The sequence below is a fragment of the Myiozetetes cayanensis genome, unplaced genomic scaffold (genome assembly GCF_022539395.1).
Source record: "Myiozetetes cayanensis isolate MyiCay16 unplaced genomic scaffold, myiCay2020 scf18, whole genome shotgun sequence".
Lineage (NCBI taxonomy): Eukaryota > Metazoa > Chordata > Aves > Passeriformes > Tyrannidae > Myiozetetes > Myiozetetes cayanensis.
Genome location: NW_026087389.1, coordinates 1,690,606 through 1,711,350, shown reverse-complemented (window position 1 = coordinate 1,711,350; position 20,745 = coordinate 1,690,606). Strand labels below are relative to the sequence as shown.

The following is a 20,745-nucleotide window of genomic DNA, read 5'->3' as shown; positions in this document are numbered from 1 at the left end:
AGCAGAGATTGGAGCTGCCCCTCTGCTGCCCCTCAGGAGAAGCTGCAGAGAGCTGTGAGCTCTCCCCTCAGTCTCGTCTTCTCCAGGATGAACCAGGTGGACGTTGTAGCCTGTTTTTCTCCTGGTTAACTCATCAACCCCTCACTGAGCAGTCCTGGAGGACACCCATGCCATCTCAGTTGTGGGGCACAGCGAGTCCCTGTCTCCATGGCTCGAGGTTTTCCTCTCTACACAGCACAGAAACCCCAGTGTTGGAATCCTGGCAGGCCACAGCACTTTGTCACTACCCCTGTGTGCAACTTCTTACAAAGTCTGAAAAAATTTAGAAGCAGGCTCCAAAGGGCAGGTGGAAAGATCCCTGGCAGGTCCACGCTCTGCCTCAGACACAGGCTGTGTTTTGTGATGGTGACATCGTCATGGTCAGGTCATCCCAAACAACTGCACAGTGTGTCAGTGGCACGGCACGTCCTGCAGGGCAGCACTGACACTGCCCAGGCGCTGCCAGGGCTGTTCCCCCTGGACCAGGGATGGACAATTGGAGATTTGGGCATCCCAGGGGCTGTTCCCCCGAATCCAGGGATGGACAATTGGAGACCCGGGTACCCCAGGGGCTGTTCCCTGGAACCAGGGATGGACAATTGGAGACCCGGGCACCCCAGGGGCTGTTCCCTGAACCCAGGGATGGACAACTGCAAATTTGGGCACCCAGCATCCCCCGCCGGTCCGAGTGGGCGTGGCCATGTCCAGGTAGGCGTGACCAATGGGCGTGGCCATGTCGAATCCCGCCCCTCGCAGCCGGTGGCGGCGCGCGGCGCAGCCAATGAGCGCGCGGCCCGTCACGTGACCCGCGGCGCCTTCCCAGGTGCGCGCGGCAGCGGCTCCAGAGCGGGCGGGACCGGCCCGGGAGAGACCCGGGAGAGACCCGGGAGAGACCCGGGAGAGACCCGGGAGAGACCCGGGAGAGACCCGGGAGAGACCCGGGAGAGACCCGGCCGGGCGGGGCACAGGCACAGGCACAGGCACAGGCACAGGCACAGGGACGGGAGCCGGCCGGCCACTCACCCACCCACCGAGCCCACCGCCCCTCTCCGCATCCCGGCGCGGCGGCAGCGGCGGATGTGCAGCCCCGGGGGAGCCCCGCGGGAGCGCCCGGCCGGCGGTGAGTGCGGAGCGGCTCGGAGCACCGAGCGGGACCCGCGGGAGATGCGCGGGTGCGGGCGCTCCGCTGGGACGCGGGGATGTGCGCTGGGATGCGGGGATGTGCGGTGGGATGCGGTGCGTTCTGCTGGGATGCGGGATGTGCGCTGGGATGCGGGAGGTACGGTGGGATGCGGTGCGGTGCTCTGAGATGCGATGCGGTGCGCTGGGATGCGGGGATGTGCAGTGGGATGCGGGGATGTGCGCTGGGATGCGGGATGTGCAGTGGGATGCGGGGGTGTGTCGTGCACATCTCCCGGGCAGAGCCCGCGGAGGGAGCAAAGTTTGCGGCGGCGGACGCGCCCCCCGGTGCCCCCCGGGGCTGCCGGGGCAGTCCCCGCGGGCTGCGGGGTTTCGGCCGCTCGGCACCGCGCCGGGACCGCGCCGGGGCTGCGGCCGCCCCGCACCGCCGGGGCTGCAGCATCGCCCGCCTCCTCCCCGCGGGCGCTCCGCTGCCCCCGGGCCGGTGTGGCGGTGGATCGCGGGTTTGGGGGCGGATCGGTGCCCGGCTGCCGGCGGTGGGCGCGGGGCTGGCGGTGCGGCAGCGCTGCCCGCGTCCCTATTTGCATGCGAATGGGAGCGGATCCCGGCAGATGTCCTGCCTCATCCATTCACCCGCAGGAATGCGAGCAGACAAGGAGCCTTCAGTGTGACAATGGCCCTTCAGAAAGCGGCATAAAGGCGCAGTGTGAGCGCGGCCGCGGCTCCGCCGCCTCCTCCCGCGGCCGCGGCTTTGTGCGCGGGGCGCTGCGGGACCGGCAGGGCAGAGCGCGGGGCACGGCACGGATGCTCCAACGGGGCCCGGCCGCACCGCACCTGTGCTCTAGGGGGTGGGATTTGGGGGGTCGGGTACCGAAAAGGTGCGGGGAGGAGCGCGGGGCGGCCGCGGATCTTCACCCCCGGTCTGGCGGTCCCTCTCCCTCCGAGTTTGGGGGGCTCTAGCTCGGGGTCTGGCGGCCCCTGGGGTTGGGGGTCTCGCCCCTGCTCCCTCCCCGCGCAGCCGCGGGCGGACAAAGGGACCGACCCCGCTGCCGCCCCTTTGTCGCCCCTGTCAAAGGGCCCTTTGAGCGCGGGGCCGGCCCCTCTCCCTGCAAGAGCAGGGGAGAGGACGAGGCGCTTTGTGCCGCGGGCTCAGCATCGCCGGCGCCCACAACAGATGCTGGCCTGCGATTTTAGCTCTCCCCCAAGTTACTCGGGGCGCCTTTCCCACCAGGCGATGAAAGGGAAAGTAACAGAATTAAACTCAAAGTAGACAATAATGTTGTCCAGAGGTGAGAGATCACGCACAGGGAGCTTCTATTTTTTTGTCCTGGAGCTGTGTGATAGCTCTCCAGTAATGAAGAGCGTGATAGCCCTTCAATAAAAACTAATTTGTGAACCTTTAAGTCTTTTCCTTACGGACTTAAAGAGTCCCTATAAAAGGAACGTGATCTTTCTGAAGGAGATCATAAACCTTTTCTGGTGAACAGCTCAGATGTACCCAGCGTTCCCAGAGGCTTCCAATGACCCAAGTCACACAAGGCATCAGTCCCAGTGTTGTCCAACGGATCCTACCCAAGTATGTCCCAAAGTCTCGCAAGTTGGAATTTGCAGTAATTTAAAAGACAGACACGCTGAGAGGGAGACAAACCAATGCCTGGAGCTTCCCAGATGGGAGGAGTGAAGAGGGCAGGACTGTTCTGTCCTCTCAGCCCATGGCTCTCATCCCCGAGGCAGGGCACAGCTGGTGCCCCCGGTGCTCCCATCCCTCTGCTCTGCAGCCACCTGTGTCACTGCCCCGCGACAAAAGCTCCAGTTGAACTTCTGCCTCGACAGCTAAAAGTTACCTGCATGACATTGCATGTGGTCCCTGCAAAATGATCTCTCCCAGGAGGCATTTTGGACTTGAACAGACCAGTTACTGTGATGACTGTAAAGTCGTTTCCATTTACCTGGAACAGACACAAATAACGGTACTGGTTATTAAAGGAAGGAGGACTGTGCATCAAGTTATAAAAGGATAACCAGCTTTTACTGCCATAAATAATGCTGAGCATGTCCAAACCTGGGCTGCAGAAAGAAACTTCTTTTGAAGTTTCAGGGGTCTGACCAGGGCTCAGACAACCTCGGAGGTGACAGAGCCCAGGTTTAAAACCACTTGCCCAGAGAAGCTGTGGCTGCCCCAGCCCTGGGAGTGTCCAAGGCCAGGCTGGACGGGGCTTGGAGCACCCTGGGCTGGTGGAAGGTGTCCCTGCCCATGGCAGGGGTGGCAGTGGATGGGCTTTAAGGCCCCTTCCAGCCCAACCATTCTGTGATTCCATGGTTCTATCTGTGCATTTGGTTCCAACTCATGGAGCAAAGGGGGTCCTTTAAATAAGCCTCGTTTAAAGCTCTCCCCTCATCCCATCGTGGTGCCCGGAGCTGTGGCCGGAGCTGTGCCGGTGGCCGCGGGTGGGACAGGGGAGGCTCAGCCCACGCCCAGGGGATGCTGCAGCCCTTTGTTCCACTCCCATCCAGTATCGGGGCACTGCAGGAGCCAGGGAAAACTTTTCCTGCTGGGCGGGCTGTGTTCCTGCTGGATTCCTGCTGCAGCCGCCTGGCTGCTGCTGCCAAGGTGGGCGGCAAATTCCCTCTCCATGGCTTTATTTGTAGGGACACTTAAAGCACCTTGGATGAATCATAACCCGGGTCAAGTATTGCTGGTACTGCAGCTCCCACAGCTTCATATTTACTGGAAAGGGGATTTATTTGCATTACTGAGCCTGCAGGTTTCTTTTTGTTGTTGTCAGGGATGATGCAAACTCCCCGAGTTCATTTAAACAATGTTTTAAGATGATTTTTAAAATTTTTTTGTATCAATTATTTTGGAGCTCTTATTCCTGCTAGGGATATCGATGAGTGAAAACAGAGGTTTTGTTTGCAGAGCTCTGTGCCATGTTAGTTCTGCCTCTTCTGGAGCTGCTCCTTCCCCAGGCTCCCCTTGGAGCACATGCCTGGTCCCAGGCCGGGCTTTGTGTCAGGCTCGGGCACCAGAAGGAGACAAAACCAAAGGAAAAGCGTTGAGTGAGGTTCGTAGAAGAGTGCTGGTTGTTAACAGCGTTTACTTGACTTCATTTTTTTCAACCAGCAAAGTAGCAAGATGCTGAAAATATTTCCTGAGGAGCCAAAGATTCCCAGAAATAACCCCCTCTCCGCCCGGGCTCTGTCGCCTCGGAGGTGCCCGTTCTTTGAAGGCCTGATTAATATAGATGAGTTGTAATTTTGTGACCAAGCCATCCTAGTTCCCATATATTATTCCACTGGCAGACATGTGGTCCCCACAGCTGTCCCCTCATTTGTGTATGAAATGGAAACACTGGTGGCATTTGTAGGTTACCATAGCTACACGAACAATACACGTGTGAGGCTTCATCCTGCCAAGCTCCAGATTTTTTTTTCCTGGCAGACATTTTGTAGACACGGAACTGAAGAAAATCTATGTAAAGTTTTTGGGAGCACAGAGATCCCTCCCTGCTCCTCTCTTGTTTGCATAAGGCTGATGGACAGGGAACCTGCCTTGCAGCCTCTCCATGCCCGATTTCTGCGTCTCCTCCCAGCTGGAATTGCCATCATGGAGATGCAGGATGCTCCCAGGAATTGTGAGAGCAGTTAAGTCGTTAGCAGGGTCATGCCTCGAACACATCCTTCTTAAAAATAAGTTGTGAGCTCTCCACACAAGGGAACTTTGGAGCTGGGGTGGTTTGTCTGTGTTAGGAGGGCTGGCAGTGCCTGTGGGGCTCCTGGGGGAGCAGAGAGGTGGGAAGGAAAGGAGCCAGACCCCACATCTGCTCTACCAGGACAGAAGTCCAAGCAAGGCCACTGCAAAAACACCCACACTCTGTTCTGTCTCTACAATTAACATGTGCCCACCACGGGAAGAAAGATGGGCAAGAGTGAAGGAAGTCATGGAGTTGGCTTAGGAAGTGGTTTTTTTGGTCTGTCACAAACTGGTAACTAGTGGTGCCTCCCTGAGGCTGGGAGGGCTTAAATTCTGCACAGAGACACCATGGGACACCTTGACCAGGAACCAGTCCCTGCAGATGTGCTGAGTTATTCAAAGAGCTTCCCAGCCTCCCTCTTTTCCTGTAGCTGAGTAATTAAGTCCCTCACTAATGGGCTCCATAAGGTCAGAGCAGAACACTCCTCCATGCAGGGCTGAGAGGTCCCCACCTGAAAGTTCTCCTGAACCCCATTCTCTTATTCTTTGCTGCTTCAAACCCTGCAACTTTATTCAAATTTGGTTTGGCTCTTTAGATGTCCTCTTTCATTTCTCTGCATATGGCACTGAAGGAAAATACTGGACTGGCCTATTTTGGTTTGGCCTAATTCTCCTCCTGAGGAAGGCAGGACAAGTCTGTGGCATCAGTGGGAACAAAATTAGTCTCTGCCCTTAAATTCTACTGCAAAATGTTTTTCCAGGTTCCCCCTCTATTCATAAGACCTTAATTTGGTGATACAAGCCAGCGTTTTCTCGACTTTCCATCTGACTGAATTATTAACAGAACAGGCCCTGGTTTTTACCTGGAGCACAGTTTCTAAAGATCAAGTATTTGCAGTGGAGTATTACCTTTTTCTTTTCTTTTTAACTAACAGAAGAAGGCAAAGCAATTGCAAGTAATGGGCTTGAAAAATTTAACAGGGTGCAGTACTGAGAATGCACAGAAGTTATAAAAGTGTCGTGGAGAAACAGCTCTTTCCCTTATTTTATTGGGCACAACAGTCTTGCTCCATAATTCTCTGTCCTGAGGTGCTGCCCTTCGGTCCCCAGTGCTCACCCAGGGCAGTATTTTCCCAGCCACTCCTCAACCTGAAGTGGTTTAACACAGGGGCAGAGCTTACTTTGGGGTTTTAGTTGGAAATTTGAGAGGTTGTCAGTCAGCAACTCATTTCCAGGTATTTAATTTAACTAACTCTGGTCATTCCAGCAACTCATGCATCTGTCAGCTCTGATTAGAGCAGCAGAACCAAGTGCTTTTGGAAGCCAAGCCCTGTCCAGGTCGCTGGCAGGCTCTCCTGGCTGGTTCCTGCAGCGCTGGGGTGAATGTCCCACCAGTGCCTGGGGAGCTCTGAAAGACAAGATCCACGGCCTGGAGAAGCCCTGGGGCTGCTGGAGCCCAGGGAGATGAGCCCTGGGTTCCTCCTGCACGCTGGAGTCTGCAGGACACTCCTCAGTGCCTGCTCTCACTCGACTGATCACTGCTGTTGTGCAGCCCCTGTGAGTGAATTCACCAGGCGAGCTGTGGTGCTCACACTCCGTGCTGTGCCAGAGCTGGACTCACAGCTGCACCCAGGGCATGCCCCGTGGTGCCAGCCCAGCTTTGGAGAGCTGGGAGCAGCTCCCTCCTTCCCACACAGCCAGAAAACACTTGGGGCACCAAGGCCAGCTTTTCTGGAGCTCTCAGCAACACAGCCAAGAGTCAGACTGTAGCAAGATGTAAAAGTTACTCCAAGAGGACTCCCGAGCTTGTCCAAAATTTGGTAGAACTGCATTTTACATTTTTTTATACAATATCAGTCAAAGCTGGGATTGTCTTTTTGTAATTTGAAAATGTTTATCATTGACATAATGGATGCTACATTTTCTGTTATTTCATGCATCACATCATTTATTTGATTAAGCAAGTCCAGAAGTACCAAGTAAATTCATACCTTGCATATAATTACTGGGATGCAGATGAGCCACTGATTGGCCTTGCTACATTTTTAAATTACAAATGATCCGTCATTGTAAAAGAAACAGAGTAAATATTGATAATTCCAGAGCTCCACCACTCTAATGGGCATTGCAGTGCCCTGTAAATGCAATTAAAAATAACTTATTTCACCCACAGAGGAACAACCAGTTGCAAAAAAAGGAAAAGTTTTTCAATTGCTGCTTGAAAATAGGCCTTTAAAATGGTTTCATCACAGTTTTTAAGCACTGAGTAAAACCAGGTCAGCAACCTGGGCTAGTGGAAGGTGTCCCTGCCCATGGCAGGGGTGGAACTGGATGGGCTTTAAAGTCCCTTCCAACTCAACCCATCCTGGGATTCTTTGGAAGTTCATTGCCAAATATGTTTTCCTTTCTCTTTCTGCCCCTTTTAAGTGCAACCAGTCTGGTTTACACAAATTAAACATCACTGTGCCCAAAAGAATCGCTGTAATTAGGTAAACATTTTATCTGTAAAGCATCAATAACTTGAAATTTTAAGAGGAAAAACCTCTCCTATGTTCCCTGCAATGGGCAGCAGTTTTCAGCACTGAGGAAATAACCCATCCCTGGCAAACCTGAGGTGACCCTGAGCAGACTGAGGGCTGAAGATGAAGGCACAGTTTAGTTTATAGGGCTGTTCTTAAACATCCAGTACATTAAATAGGAGGTATTTTCTCTCTTTCTTAACTTCATGAACTTCCCAAAGCAAGACTGACATCTGTTTTCTGCATGAAACAAAGTTAGTTATCAAAATACAGGTGAGAATTGGGATAAAGAGAAATAACTAAATGAGGGCTGTGAACATTCCCACCATTCCAGCTGACTGAGAAGGTCCAACCCCAAACCTGTGGCTGCTGAATGGAATGAATTCTCTCCCTTCTCCACTCAGTTGAGCTCCAGATCTTTCTCTTGGTGCTGACAGCCTTTCTATCAGATCTCAGCACCTCCCCTGCTAAATCCATTTACTCTGTTAGTGGTATGTTCACAGTCACCATATCAGACCTTTCAACTCAATATATGGGTTTATTAACATTTATATCCAAATATAGCTCAAAAATAGAGAATTTGATTTTGTAAGCATAAAACTCTTAGGAAAAAAATCAATAACAGTCTGTTTTATTCTGAGGGCTGAAGCCTGTCAGCACACTACATGTAGAAACTGTGTAGATACAGATCTGGGCTAATAGTAAAATACAGTTTAATACTTAATCACTAATAATTGAAAAGTTAACACAGCCACAGGAAACAGAATTATCAAAATAAGACTGCAACAAGGCCCAGAAAAAGAACTTTTTCCTGACTGAAGATAAGCAATTGAAGCTCTGTGCACATCTAATTTTTAATATCAGGCCTCATGCATTCCCTGCAGCCACCAGTATTAAGTTGATTTCATAAATACCCACCCAGATCCTGACTCAGGCTGGGTTTTATTGCTCAGCTCCCGTTTCCAGCAGAGGGTTTTTGGCACCCTTTGTGGTAGTAACAGCTCTGTACACACGGGGTCTTTCCCAACTGTGGGGGATCCTGACTGACTCAGAAAACTGGAGTTTGATCTAGAACTGTGTGGGAAGCAAAATAATCACACACTGCCAGAAGCCAGTCAGCAGAAAGGGAGGAAGAGGATTTTCTGTAACTTCGTGAAAATCCTGGGGAGTTCTGGCATCCCTCTTCCTCCTGCCTAAAAATATTTCTTGTGTGCTCCTTATTTCCTTATCATTAACGCTTCCCTTCCACTGGCCAAGCTCCCTGGCTCTCAAAAAGGGAATTCTACTCCAAAGTCCAACCCAATCTCTTCATGCCCTTGTTCCTCTTTCAGAGCTATTTCACTTTTTTTTTTGTTTTATTTATTTTCTTTGAACTGTGCTGATTTTGGTAGGTATCAGGAAGCAGAGATTGAGCTGTTCTGTTTGGAATCCTCGGGGGGTTGGTGCCCTCAGGATGTTCAAGATCCTTCCACGTGGTTATGACATCTCAAGCATGCCAAGATTTAATTTCTTGATTATGTGATTATTATTTTAGAAATATATTGATTATATGATCAGAAGCTGCAGCAGTATTTCCTAGTCTGGGTCCTCTTTCGTTCTTCAACCAGCAGATACTAAATGCCAAAAATAGTTGGAATAAGCCTTCCTAAAGTAGTTATTCTCTGTGAATTTTAGATGCTGTCCAAGTTAACACCAGTTGGGTTTAAATTCTCCCCTGCATTTAAAACACACAGAAGGCTGTGGATGGGTCAGAGCACACAGAGGTGGAAAAGGAGAATTCTCCTCCATCCCCTGCAGGTCAGAGCAGGAGGGAAGAGCTGCCAGGAAGGCCTCAGGAATCTGGCTTTTAACCTGGCAGTGGAATTGGCTGACTCTGGGGAGTGGTGCTCTAGTCAAACAATTTGACCTGGTAATTCCATGGAATGAGGACAATAATCACAGATTTGAGTCTTCTCCATGAATGAAATCAAAGCTTTGCTACTGCCTGATTATTGAACAGGGCAGGCCATGGAACGAGCCATGGGCAGCAGAACAGCCCAGATATTCCCCAAATCAAACCATTTTAGGAGGATAAACATAGTAAGGAAGTGGGTAATGAGCTGGGTTCCCAATGTCAGGATATTCCTGCTGTACAAACACATCTCTCCTTTCAGGTTCTCGGGGCTTTGAAATGGCTTTATGAGTTTTCTCTTTCCTGAAGCAAGAGCCAAGCAGCCTCTCTAATTTGACAGCCCCCAGGTTGGCAGGCACCTCTTATCCCTGAGGTTTCTGTGTGACTGGTTAATGGCAATCAGGGAGATTTTCAAGCAGATGACAGAGGCTGGGTTGCAGTTCTGAGGGGGATTTGATGGGCCATCAATCCCCTGCAAGGGATCCAGCCCCTTGTACTCCAGAGCAGTCTATGAATGAAACCCTTTTTTCCCCTCTCCTGCAAATTTACTTCAGTATTTTAATGAAAAACATTGTATCAGATGTGAGTCTGAAGAATAAAGCCCAATAAATTACACATTTTCAGGATTTAATATGCTGTGTCTGCGGGGCAGGCGTTATGAATAGGATGCTCTTTGCAGTTCTTTGGGGGAGATAAGAGTAGTATTTCTCAAAAGAACACAGATAAAGCAGTCTAAGGTTGTCTTGGGATACAGCAAATCACCTCCTCACCAGAGCTTTCCCTAAAATTAAACACTGACTTATTTTGATGGACTGTGTGTACAGACAAGAAGAAAAAGGAGGCATTATTTGCAGGTAAAAAACCCCAAACCTTAAATATTATAAATCCCTGGGGATGTGTCTTGAGGCTCTACAGCACTATTCCATGTCCTACAGGCCCTTGTTTTTGTATTTCCTTTTAAGACTGAGCTCCCACACCCAGATTTTGGAAGCTCTTTCAACTGACATCATTTGCAGCTTGATTTGTCTGTATTTTACCCAGTTCAGACCTGGAAATAGCTTATTTCCTGATGGCATCGGAGACTTTAAAAACCTCAGTAGAAAAGGCTTCCTATCAAGCACAATTACTCAGTATTTGTCTAAAGAGACAGGAGTGCACTTGGAAATTTAATCCCTGGGAAAGGAGCCCATTCCATAGGTTAGCTGTAAATATTCTGGATTTAAACTCCAATTCCTCTTTCTCTAGGATGTCCAAGGTCACTGATGCTCTCAGAGTGAGGCTGATTTTAGTAACACAGCATCTGAGAGCAGGTTTAGTGCTGTGCTCACCCTGTGATTTGGTGGTGCCCCTGTTTCAGTGCCTCTCCCTCCTAAAGCCCTAAAGGTGATTTGCTCACCTGGAGCATGGCACCAATCCCTGTTTTCTCTCCACAAAACGGGGGATACGGAACTGCAGAGCCTCTACTGGAGCTCAAAGCAAAGCAGGGCCTGTTTTACCACCACATACACTCAACATCCTGTCCTTGAGCTTGTCCAGCTGCCTTCCCTGCCTGCACTGAGTGATCCCAGCCTTCCCTGAGTGATCCCAGCCTTTCCCTGAGTGATCCCAGCCTGGGCTCATTATGGCCCAGTCCATCTCCAAAGTTGCTCCCAGTGTCCTCAGACCTTCAGCCCAGATCCTTCCCAGCCTCTCCCAGTATCCCCTCTCTAACAGGCCCTTCCTTCCACAGAATCACAGGATGGGTCAGGCTGGAAGGAACACAGTGTCCCATCTGGTCCCACCTCCCTGCTCCAGCAGGGCCAGCCCAGAGCACACAGCTCCAGACTGTGTCCAGATGGTTCTAGAATGTCCCCAGTGAGGACACCCCCTCTGGGCAACCTGTTCCTGCCCAGGAAAGAAGTTCTTCCTCATGTTCAGGTGGAACTTCCTGGGCATCAGTTTGTGCCTGTGGCCTCCTGTGCCATTGCTGGGCCCCCCCCAAGCAGAGCCTGGAACAGCACCTTGTGTTGATCCCCGTCTGAATTCGGTGTTCCTGGTTCTCCCTGAAGCTCCAGCAGTTGTTACCCCTGGGCTGTGTAACCTGCATTCCCCCCAGGACCCCCTGGCTCCAGGCTGCAGCAGCCCAGCACAGGTTTGCCCGAGCTGATGGATGGTGGGTGTTGGTGTGGCAGCAGTTCCCAAAGGCTGGAATGGGAAGGCACAGCCTGCACCAGTCATTAGCAGAACATTAGCACAGACAATTTTCCAACAGACTAGCTCCGATGGAGAAATCTGGGAAAATGTTTCTGTGGAGAGATGGGAGGAACTGGGATCAGTGTGTGCTCCTGGCTCACAGCAGAATAAATTGCTTGTCTTAGCCCGAGGTAATTTTCTTTGTGGATCTGATCCCTCCAACTTCTCCCTCAGCACATCCAGTGCAGATGGCTCCCGACCAAAGCCTGGGTGATGCTGCTGCAGTAGAAAAGAAGTCTTGCAAGAATGAACCACTTCAGTGAGGAGAGGGAAGATTTGCTGTGGCAGCATCACTGTTCCAAAGCAGACACCCAGATACCCAAGTGCAAACAATATTGTTTCTCTTTTCAGCGATTTTTAACAGTGACCATTAATATAGAGTTGTCAGAGAAGTGACAACACTTTGTCTTCCTACTACCAAGCAAAAATGCTTAATAACTGTTTTTTTAGCTGGCAGGTTAACTGTGAACGCTTTTAATGAACAGTTTATTTCATGCTTGTCCCTTCATATTCTCCTCTCACTGCTCTGGGGCCTTTGGAATGTTCTTTTCCTTTGAATCACCCAACCAACCAGACAAACCCTTCCAGAGCCACCAGCCAGGCTGTGGCTGGAGTACACCCCTCTTCCCAAGGGAAGCTGCAATGAAGGACCTTCTCCTCCATCACCAGACACCCACCCTCATAATCTTGGGCCAAACAAATTCTCACTATCAACCAGTTTTCAGAACCTTGGGGGAGAAGGGATTCTTGGACAAACCTCCCCGTGGCATTTCCAGGATGGGAGACAGGAGTGGTGCTCATTTCTGTCCCCAGGGAGCAGGAACAAGCCAATATCCCAGTCAGCTGCTGTGGGTTTGCTGGTGACAGAAATGTGGTCTCTGACTGCCCTGGGTCCTGGGAGGTGCCATGGAAAATGCATTTACTGAGCTCTGAGTAAAATAATTCCCTCCGTATCTCTCACATAAAATTAGCCATTATTTCTGCTGCTATCAAGTTACCAGCTGTTACAACTGCTGTTGGGGGCTGGAACACTAGAAAATAGGAATTTAACAAATGAGAGGGAAGGCAGAGAATGCTAAAACCTTTCCTTCACACACTCGGTGTCTCCTGAAAGGAGCTGTAACACCCCCTTCCTGTTCAGGGGAAGTTTCCTCACCCACCATTTTCAAAAGACATTTTTAAGACAGAATTAAAAGAAGTGCCATCAACCACGTGTTAATATTAAACACCATTTTCAGAAAAAATCCCAGCCAAATCTGTGCTAGGACTGTGCTGAGGGAGGGCATTTAGAGGACAGATATTTGCCTCTAATCCCAAAAGCCCAGAGCTGCTGCTCTGCCCCTTCCAGTGTTCCTTTAGGAAACATTCCCTGGCCTTCAGCACTCCTGGTGTTCTCCATTCCCTCTCACCAGTTCCAGTGGGAGCTGGGCACTTTCCCAGGAGTCACCCCTGGTTTATCCAGATGGGCTGGTGATTATTCCCTGGTGACTGTTTGGAACTGCTCGCTGTCAGATGTTGTTTTCCAGGCCTGGTTGTCCTCCAGCTTATCCACACACACAAAAAATATTCCTACAGACGTAACTTGTCTAGTTTTTATCTGAAGAGATGTGATTATCATGGCAACAGTAGGGTTGGAAAAGACCTCTCAGATCACCCAGTCCAACCATCAACCAGCACCACCTTGTTCTCCACTAACCCATGTCCTCCAGTGCCACATCCCCACATTTTTTGGAGTCCTGCAGGGCTGGCAGCTCCACCACCTCCCTGGGCAGCTGTGCCAGGGCTGGACAACGTTTCCAATGAGGAAATTTTCCTGATATCCCATCTAAACCTCTCCTGGCACAACCTGAGGCTGTTTCCTGTCATCATTATAATTCCAGACAGGACTCCAGACCCTGAGAGGAGTCCAACCTTCCAGCACCACAGTCTTGCAGCAGAAAACCTTGTGCTGTTTTATTCCCTCAGACATCCAACGGGCAGAGGTGTCTGGCCAGACTGGAAAGCTGAGAATGCAGGGGCAGAGGGACAGCTTTTGGTGACCTCTCTGCTGCCTCTTTAGCTCTGCTCAGAGCAAGGGATGAGGTTTTGCACATCAGAAGGAGCTGAAGCAAAGGTCCAGGACTTGGGCTGTCCCTCACACCAGCACAGCACTGATGGGCTGGAACACGTGGAGCTGGTTGGAACTCACTCTGTGGTTACCCTGGATTTTCATTTATAGGCTCATCCCAGCTGCCCTGGGCAGGGGGGGCTGGAGACAGCAATGTGCAGGTCGTTCTAAACAGCATTTGCAGTTAAAGAAAATTGAATCCATTTGCAGGAGAAAATAGCTGGAGAAGAGAGAGAGTTGCTTTAACTTGTAAAATGATGTATTTGCAGTGATCATAAACCCAGAGCTCTGTTCAGTAAACCCAGAAATGCCTTCTTACCACAGATGACCAATAACTGCCACGTGCAAGTAAGAGGATATAAATATTCAACACAGAAAGGATCGAATTTGATTTTTTTTTTCACCATCTAGACATGCTCTGCACATATTTTAAAAGAACCTTTGAAGTCCTTTTCAGGCAGTTTGATGTTTAGAGTATGATATGATTCTTACAGATACAGCAGGGTTAAATCAGCAGGAGAGCATCATTAGGGCCCTCAGGTGTGTCAGGCACGGACTCCTCTCCTCACCCATGGAGGAACCAGGTCCAGGAGAGGCTCTGGGGGCACCTCCTGGACCTGCCCAAGATCCTCACTGGGTGAAAGCTCTGCACTATTAACTGGCAAATGCTGCCATTTGAAAGGTCTGCAATTAAATCAATTAAACCCCAGCTTTCATCAATTTTCCTACAACTGCCCGGGTCGGCTCAGCTACAAATGTGTTGCTGTTGAGGGAAACATCCCTCAGTCAGCACAGCTCGGTTTGTTCCAGGCTCCACCACTCCCTGGTAACACATTCCCAACTATTACCATCCCGTTAGGATTTGACTCTTTAATGCAGTCAATGTCTCAGTCAATTCTTCCATCAGTTGCAAGTTATTAGGGAAGGAATGTTGGTTTTACAACGTGTTTTACCCTCTCCAGCAAAGCCCTCTCAGCTCTCATTCAAGTCTCAGAGAAAATCTGACTCCACAGGGTCAAATCCTTTCTGCCTCCCATTCCTCCCTCCCTTCCCACAAAGCACAACCAGAATAAAGAATAACAGTGTAAAAATAACCTACAGCACTGTATCACAATCTGAAATAAACCACTCTCATTTCATTATTTAATATGCAGATCAGATGGGGAAGAGTGTAGTACAAATGGCATTCCTGTCACCTCTATCCACATGACTATTTTAAACCTATTTTTAAAAGCTGTATTTAGTTTTATTATTTTATACAGTACTACTTTTTGTGGGCTGTGACTCAGTTGAGGCTTCACTGCATTTTAATTGACCAAGATGCATTTTCCTGCTTTCTGCCATTCCTGTTTCTCACTGCTGTGTTCCCTCAGATATCCCAGGATCACAGAGTGGTTTGGGTTGGAAGGGACCTTCAGGATCATCTTGTGTCACCCCCATGGGCAGGGACACCTTCCAGTTGTCCAGGCTGCTCCAAGCCCTGTCCAGCCTGGCCTTGGACACTGCCAGGGATGTTTTATTTATCCCTGTTTGCTTTACTTACATAAAAAGACAAAACTTTACTTTGAGAAGTCTCCACTGCAGTCACCAGAGCAATTTCCCAGTAAAGTGAGAATGAGAGAGACTTTACTGAGAGGTTTTCCTGGAATCTGTGTTTAAAGCCCCTCGACACCCCAGATGTTCTGAGGTACCTGGACACTGGTGGGTTAATTTAAATGGACTCTTGCATGAAGAACTTCAGGCTAAGCAGATATTAAAGTGTGGTTTACACAGCAATCAGGAGTTGTGGTGAACAGTCCATATGATCCCAGTGCAGTACAAACAGCTCCAATAAGGGCACTACATTCATTTAATCAAATTTACTGTTATTGTTTGGTGCTGAGCTGGATTAAATCTAAGCTGTTATCTGGAACTGATTTGATTAACTGGGATGAATTTTGGCAAAGTTCATATGCATTTAGCTTCAAACTTACAAAGCCACAGCTTCCTGAGCCTTAATTCCTGAAATCTGAGCTCGGGGACGGCCCTGGCACTGACTCCCAGGGGATTGTGCTCCAACACTCCTTAGACCTCGCCGTGCTCCCCAGCACACCCTCCTCCCTCAGCACTTCCCAAGCCAGTCAGACAGCTACTGCAGAGTCAAACAGACAGCTATCCCAAAGGTTTAGCTTTAGATAATTCACTCAGATATTTCTCATGCAACACCAAGGAGGGAGTTCCAAACCCTGCATAAGTTACCGATCCAGAGCGGGATTTGTGTAAGAGATTAGAGTTAAAATCATGATTGTTTTCAGGTATTTTTCTTCAAAGCTTGAAGAAACTAAATAATAGATGAACTGTGTATGAGCTGAGCATAACATATACCCTACTCTGTTTTCAGGAACATCTTCAGACACTGATTTGCAGAAGGTTCTGGAGCACAGAGGAGCAGCTGAGGGTCTTCAGAGCATTGCTCCTCTTCTCTAAACTCAGCCAGTCATCTTTCACCTTCTGGATGTCCAAGCCTTTCACCTTACACTTCAAGCTTTACATTTTCTGGCTGCTAAGGGATCAGCCTCTCCCTGTGGTGGGATTTTAGGGAGCTGGGGAGCTGAACTCCCTCTCTGGCCAGCATGGCAAAGGTGAGAGCTGTTTTAACTGTGTGCCACGTGGTGCTGGAATTGTTACTGAATTCATTGACTGAGTCTTCCATACAGAGCAGTGAATGTCCCCAGCTCTGTGTCTGTGAAATCAGGCCCTGGTTCACACCACAGTCCACGTACAGGGAAGCCACGACGGTCGACTGCAACGACCTTCGGCTGACAAAGATCCCCAGCAACCTCTCCAGTGACACCCAAGTCCTGCTGCTGCAGAGCAACAACATTGCAAAGACCACAGACGAGCTGCAGCAGCTCTTTAATTTAACAGAGTTGGATTTTTCACAAAATAACTTCACAAGCATCAAAGATGTGGGGCTCTCAAATCTCACCCAACTCACCACTTTGCACCTGGAGGAGAACCAGATCACGGAGATGACCGACTACTGCCTGCAGGACCTCTGCAACCTCCAGGAGCTCTACATAAATCACAACCAGATCAGCAGCATTTCTGCAAATGCATTCTCTGGCCTGAAGAACCTGCTGAGATTGCACCTCAACTCCAACAAATTGAAGGTCATTGACAGCCGTTGGTTTGATTCGACTCCCAACTTAGAGATTCTCATGATTGGAGAAAACCCGGTGATTGGAATACTGGATATGAATTTCAAGCCACTCTCAAATTTAAGGAGTCTGGTTTTGGCAGGGATGTACCTCACAGACATTCCTGGCAATGCCTTGGTAGGCTTGGATAGTCTTGAAAGTCTTTCCTTCTATGACAACAAATTGGTAAAAGTTCCTCAGCTTGCACTTGAGAAAGTTCCGAATTTAAAATTCCTGGATCTCAACAAAAACCCGATTCATAAAATTCAAGAAGGGGATTTTAAAAACATGCTCAGGTTGAAAGAGCTTGGGATCAACAACATGGGCGAGCTGGTTTCTGTCGACAGGTACGCGCTGGACAACCTGCCCGAACTCACAAAGCTGGAGGCCACCAACAACCCAAAGCTGTCCTACATCCACCGCTCGGCGTTCCGCAACGTGCCCGCCCTGGAGAGCCTGATGCTCAACAACAACGCCTTGAACGCAGTCTACCAAAAGACCGTGGAGTCCCTCCCAAACCTGCGAGAGATCAGCATCCACAGCAACCCCCTCCGCTGCGACTGCGTCATCCACTGGATCAACTCCAACAAAACCAACATCCGCTTCATGGAGCCCCTCTCCATGTTCTGTGCCATGCCCCCGGAGTACCGGGGCCAGCAGGTGAAGGAAGTGCTAATACAGGATTCCAACGAGCAATGTCTTCCAATGATCTCCCACGAGACCTTCCCCAATCACCTCAACCTGGACATCGGCATGACGGTGTTTTTGGATTGTCGGGCCATGGCGGAACCGGAGCCAGAGATTTACTGGGTCACTCCTCTGGGCAATAAAGTCACCGTGGAAAGCCTCTCTGACAAATACAAGCTGAGCAGCGAGGGCACCTTGGAAATCTCCAACATCCAGGTGGAGGACTCCGGGAGATACACCTGTGTTGCTCAGAACATAGAAGGGGCTGACACGAGGGTCGCCACCATCCGCGTGAACGGGACGCTCCTGGACGGCACCCAGGTCCTGAAAATCTACGTCAAGCAAGCTGAGTCACATTCCATCCTGGTCTCCTGGAAGGTCAATTCCAACGTCATGACCTCCAATCTGAAATGGTCGTCGGCCACCATGAAGATTGACAACCCCCACATCACGTACACCGCCAGGGTCCCCGTGGATGTCCACGAGTACAACCTCACGCATCTGCAGCCCTCCACGGACTACGAGGTGTGCCTGACGGTGTCCAACATCCACCAGCAGATGCAGAGGTCGTGCGTCAACGTCACGACGAAGAACGCGGCCTTCGCGCTGGACATCTCCGACCAGGAGACCAGCACGGCCCTGGCGGCGGTGATGGGCTCCATGTTCGCCGTCATCAGCCTGGCCTCCGTCTCTGTTTATATTGCAAAAAGGTTCAAGAGAAAAAACTACCACCACTCACTGAAAAAATATATGCAAAAGACCTCCTCGATCCCCCTGAACGAGCTCTACCCTCCCCTTATTAACCTCTGGGAAGGGGACAGCGAAAAGGACAAGGACGGCTCTGCGGAGACCAAGCCGACCCAGGTGGACACATCCAGAAGCTATTACATGTGGTGACTCACAGGATATTTTGCTTCTGGTAGTAAGGAGCACAAAGACTTTTTTGCTTTATTCTGCAAAAATGACGAGTCGAAGACTTTTGTATTTTTGCCTTTGCTGGGGCGTGGCAGAGCGTGGGGCGGGGGGACGTGGCAGGAGTTTCCCGTACAGCGTATCGCAGCGGTCTGACCCAACCGGCAGCTTCACCCGCCTTCCGACCCTCCGGGATTTTATATTGGTTTCCTTCTTTTTTTTTTTTTTTAGTTATTGTGCTCACCTTACTGCTGTTCTAACTCAGTGCTGACAGGGGAGGGAGAGGCTGGGCGGCCCCGCTGTCCGGAGCCATCCCGAGGCCAGTCTGGGACCTGCAGTGACGGGGTTTGGGAGCCCGCTCGGAGGACTCGGAGCTGGGAGAAGGAGACCCTGAAGGATGTTAGTTGACTGTACTGTAATGTTGTATCAACTGATTTGAATGTTTTTGACTTTGAACAATGAGTTCCCTTTTTTATTATTATTATTATTATTGTTATTGTTATTATTATTATTATTTTTGTAGTAGTTGAAGGCTTAGGCAGAGCTAACAGGCAATAGGAATACGTACATCCGATTTTCTAATGTAACAGACTAAATGGTATTTGTTCTCTTCTTTTTATTCTATTTAGTAGACACTTTTGAAGAATTACTAGAGTTTTGTTGTGTTCAGATCACCAACACACGGTGTTTAATGAAGGCAGAGCTACAATAAATTTAGTTTGGTTCTGATTTTTTTTTTTTTAATTTTAGAAGTCACAATAATGTATTGGGTTTAGCTGTCACTAGTTTGACTGGTGATCATGTTTTGACATAAAATATATCCAAAATGTTCTATAAAAAATATTGTGGGGGTTTTTTCTTGATGGAATTACATTTCAACAAAGTTCCAGGTTTTGGGGGTTTATGCATTTATGTTATAGCAGTGTTTTCTCTGCATTAGAGGCAAAATACTGAGAATAATGAGAGCAGTGTCTCGATATGGCTTTTGGACTGAGAGTCACATGCAGAATCCAAACTGTTTGGCATCAGGAACACAGCAAAAATAATTGAGAGAGTGTGTAACAGGCCCTTTTCCTTTTTTTATTACTTCTAGTGTTTATATTCTGAGCTAAGATTGAAATGAAGCTGACATTTAGCTGTCATTACCATCAGTTAGGACAAAAAACCAACTCAGTGCTACAAAACTGAAATAAACCACTTAAACTTGGCATATACTTTAAAAAAAAAATGGGATTCATGTTTCTTTAAAAGCAGAAATTAAGATTAAAACTGACAAGAAAGTTATGTTTGGGTCCAACACTGAACCGTATTTCTTACAGGCCTTAAAATTGAGCAGTATTCTGATTACTTGACTGAATTCCTGTGGTAGAAGTGCAACCTCAGAGAGCAGGGCTGTGATGTGTGCACTGGGTCCGATATAAAGGCATCATTTACAGCTGAACCCACGGAATTGTTGTCCGTTGTCTTTTCTGAATCCAGGGAAGTTCTGGACAGGGACTGCACACAAGTCATGGCAGGGTGGGATCTGCTCAACACGTGGTTACACTCACACTAGACCCCACAGCCACCAGCACAGCATTTCCTACACTTTATGACCACTGCCATGTGCAATTCTTACATGTTTTACAGACCAGATACATTCCTGGTAAGTCAAAGTTAATTGTTCAAAACGTGGATATGCCTGAGGTTTGGGGCTCTTTGAAGTTTTTAACTCACCAGCTTCTCAGATATATCCAAGACCCTCCCAAAAAATTTACAGAAAAGCTTCGAACTTCCCCCTTGACTAAAGGTGAAAAATTATCAGCATAGTTTCACGAATAAGTTGCTTTGCTGCAAAAACTCGAGTCCATCCCTTGGCCCCCTGCCTTGCTGATCTCGTGTTTCAGGGTGAAGCTGCTAATCCTGCATTTAAATCAAGTCCTTGTGCTGCTGTACACAGTCCTTTCCATGTTCATGAGATCTCATACACTTTTAATCAGGTGGCAATTAGATGTTGGGATCAGACAGTGTCTTTTGATCATGGAGAAGTCACAGGGTGGAAGGATTTATTCATCACCTCCTCCAGTATTTGTTTGTAATGTTAATGGGAAATTTCCTCCTGGCTTTTTCTCCAGCAGAGCTACAGAGCAATAATTACCATCTTGTCCGTGCTAACCTTAAAACTGCAGGCATGGGGAATTCCTCTCTGTTGCAGTAAAGATTCACTCTACTCTTGCCAGAGAAAAGGACACCGAGGACAAGGTTGGCCACAAAATGTTGGCTCCCAGCTTGCCTGGCACTGTGACATTGTCTTTAGGAAACAACCACTGAACAGGTGTCAGAAGGTGCAGAGCAAGGCCCCTGTT

General features: G+C 49.2%; 1 protein-coding gene across 1 annotated transcript; it reads left to right on the top strand.

Moving 5' to 3' along the window:
* Positions 1-896: 896 nt before the first annotated feature.
* Positions 897-19,608, top strand: LRRN1 (leucine rich repeat neuronal 1). The gene is made up of 2 exons (XM_050313055.1): positions 897-1,159; positions 16,003-19,608. The coding sequence occupies exon 2, from the start codon at positions 16,235-16,237 to the stop codon at positions 18,383-18,385; it is 2,151 nt and encodes a 716-aa protein (XP_050169012.1). The 5' UTR covers positions 897-1,159; positions 16,003-16,234; the 3' UTR covers positions 18,386-19,608.
* The last annotated feature ends 1,137 nt before the right edge of the window (positions 19,609-20,745 follow it).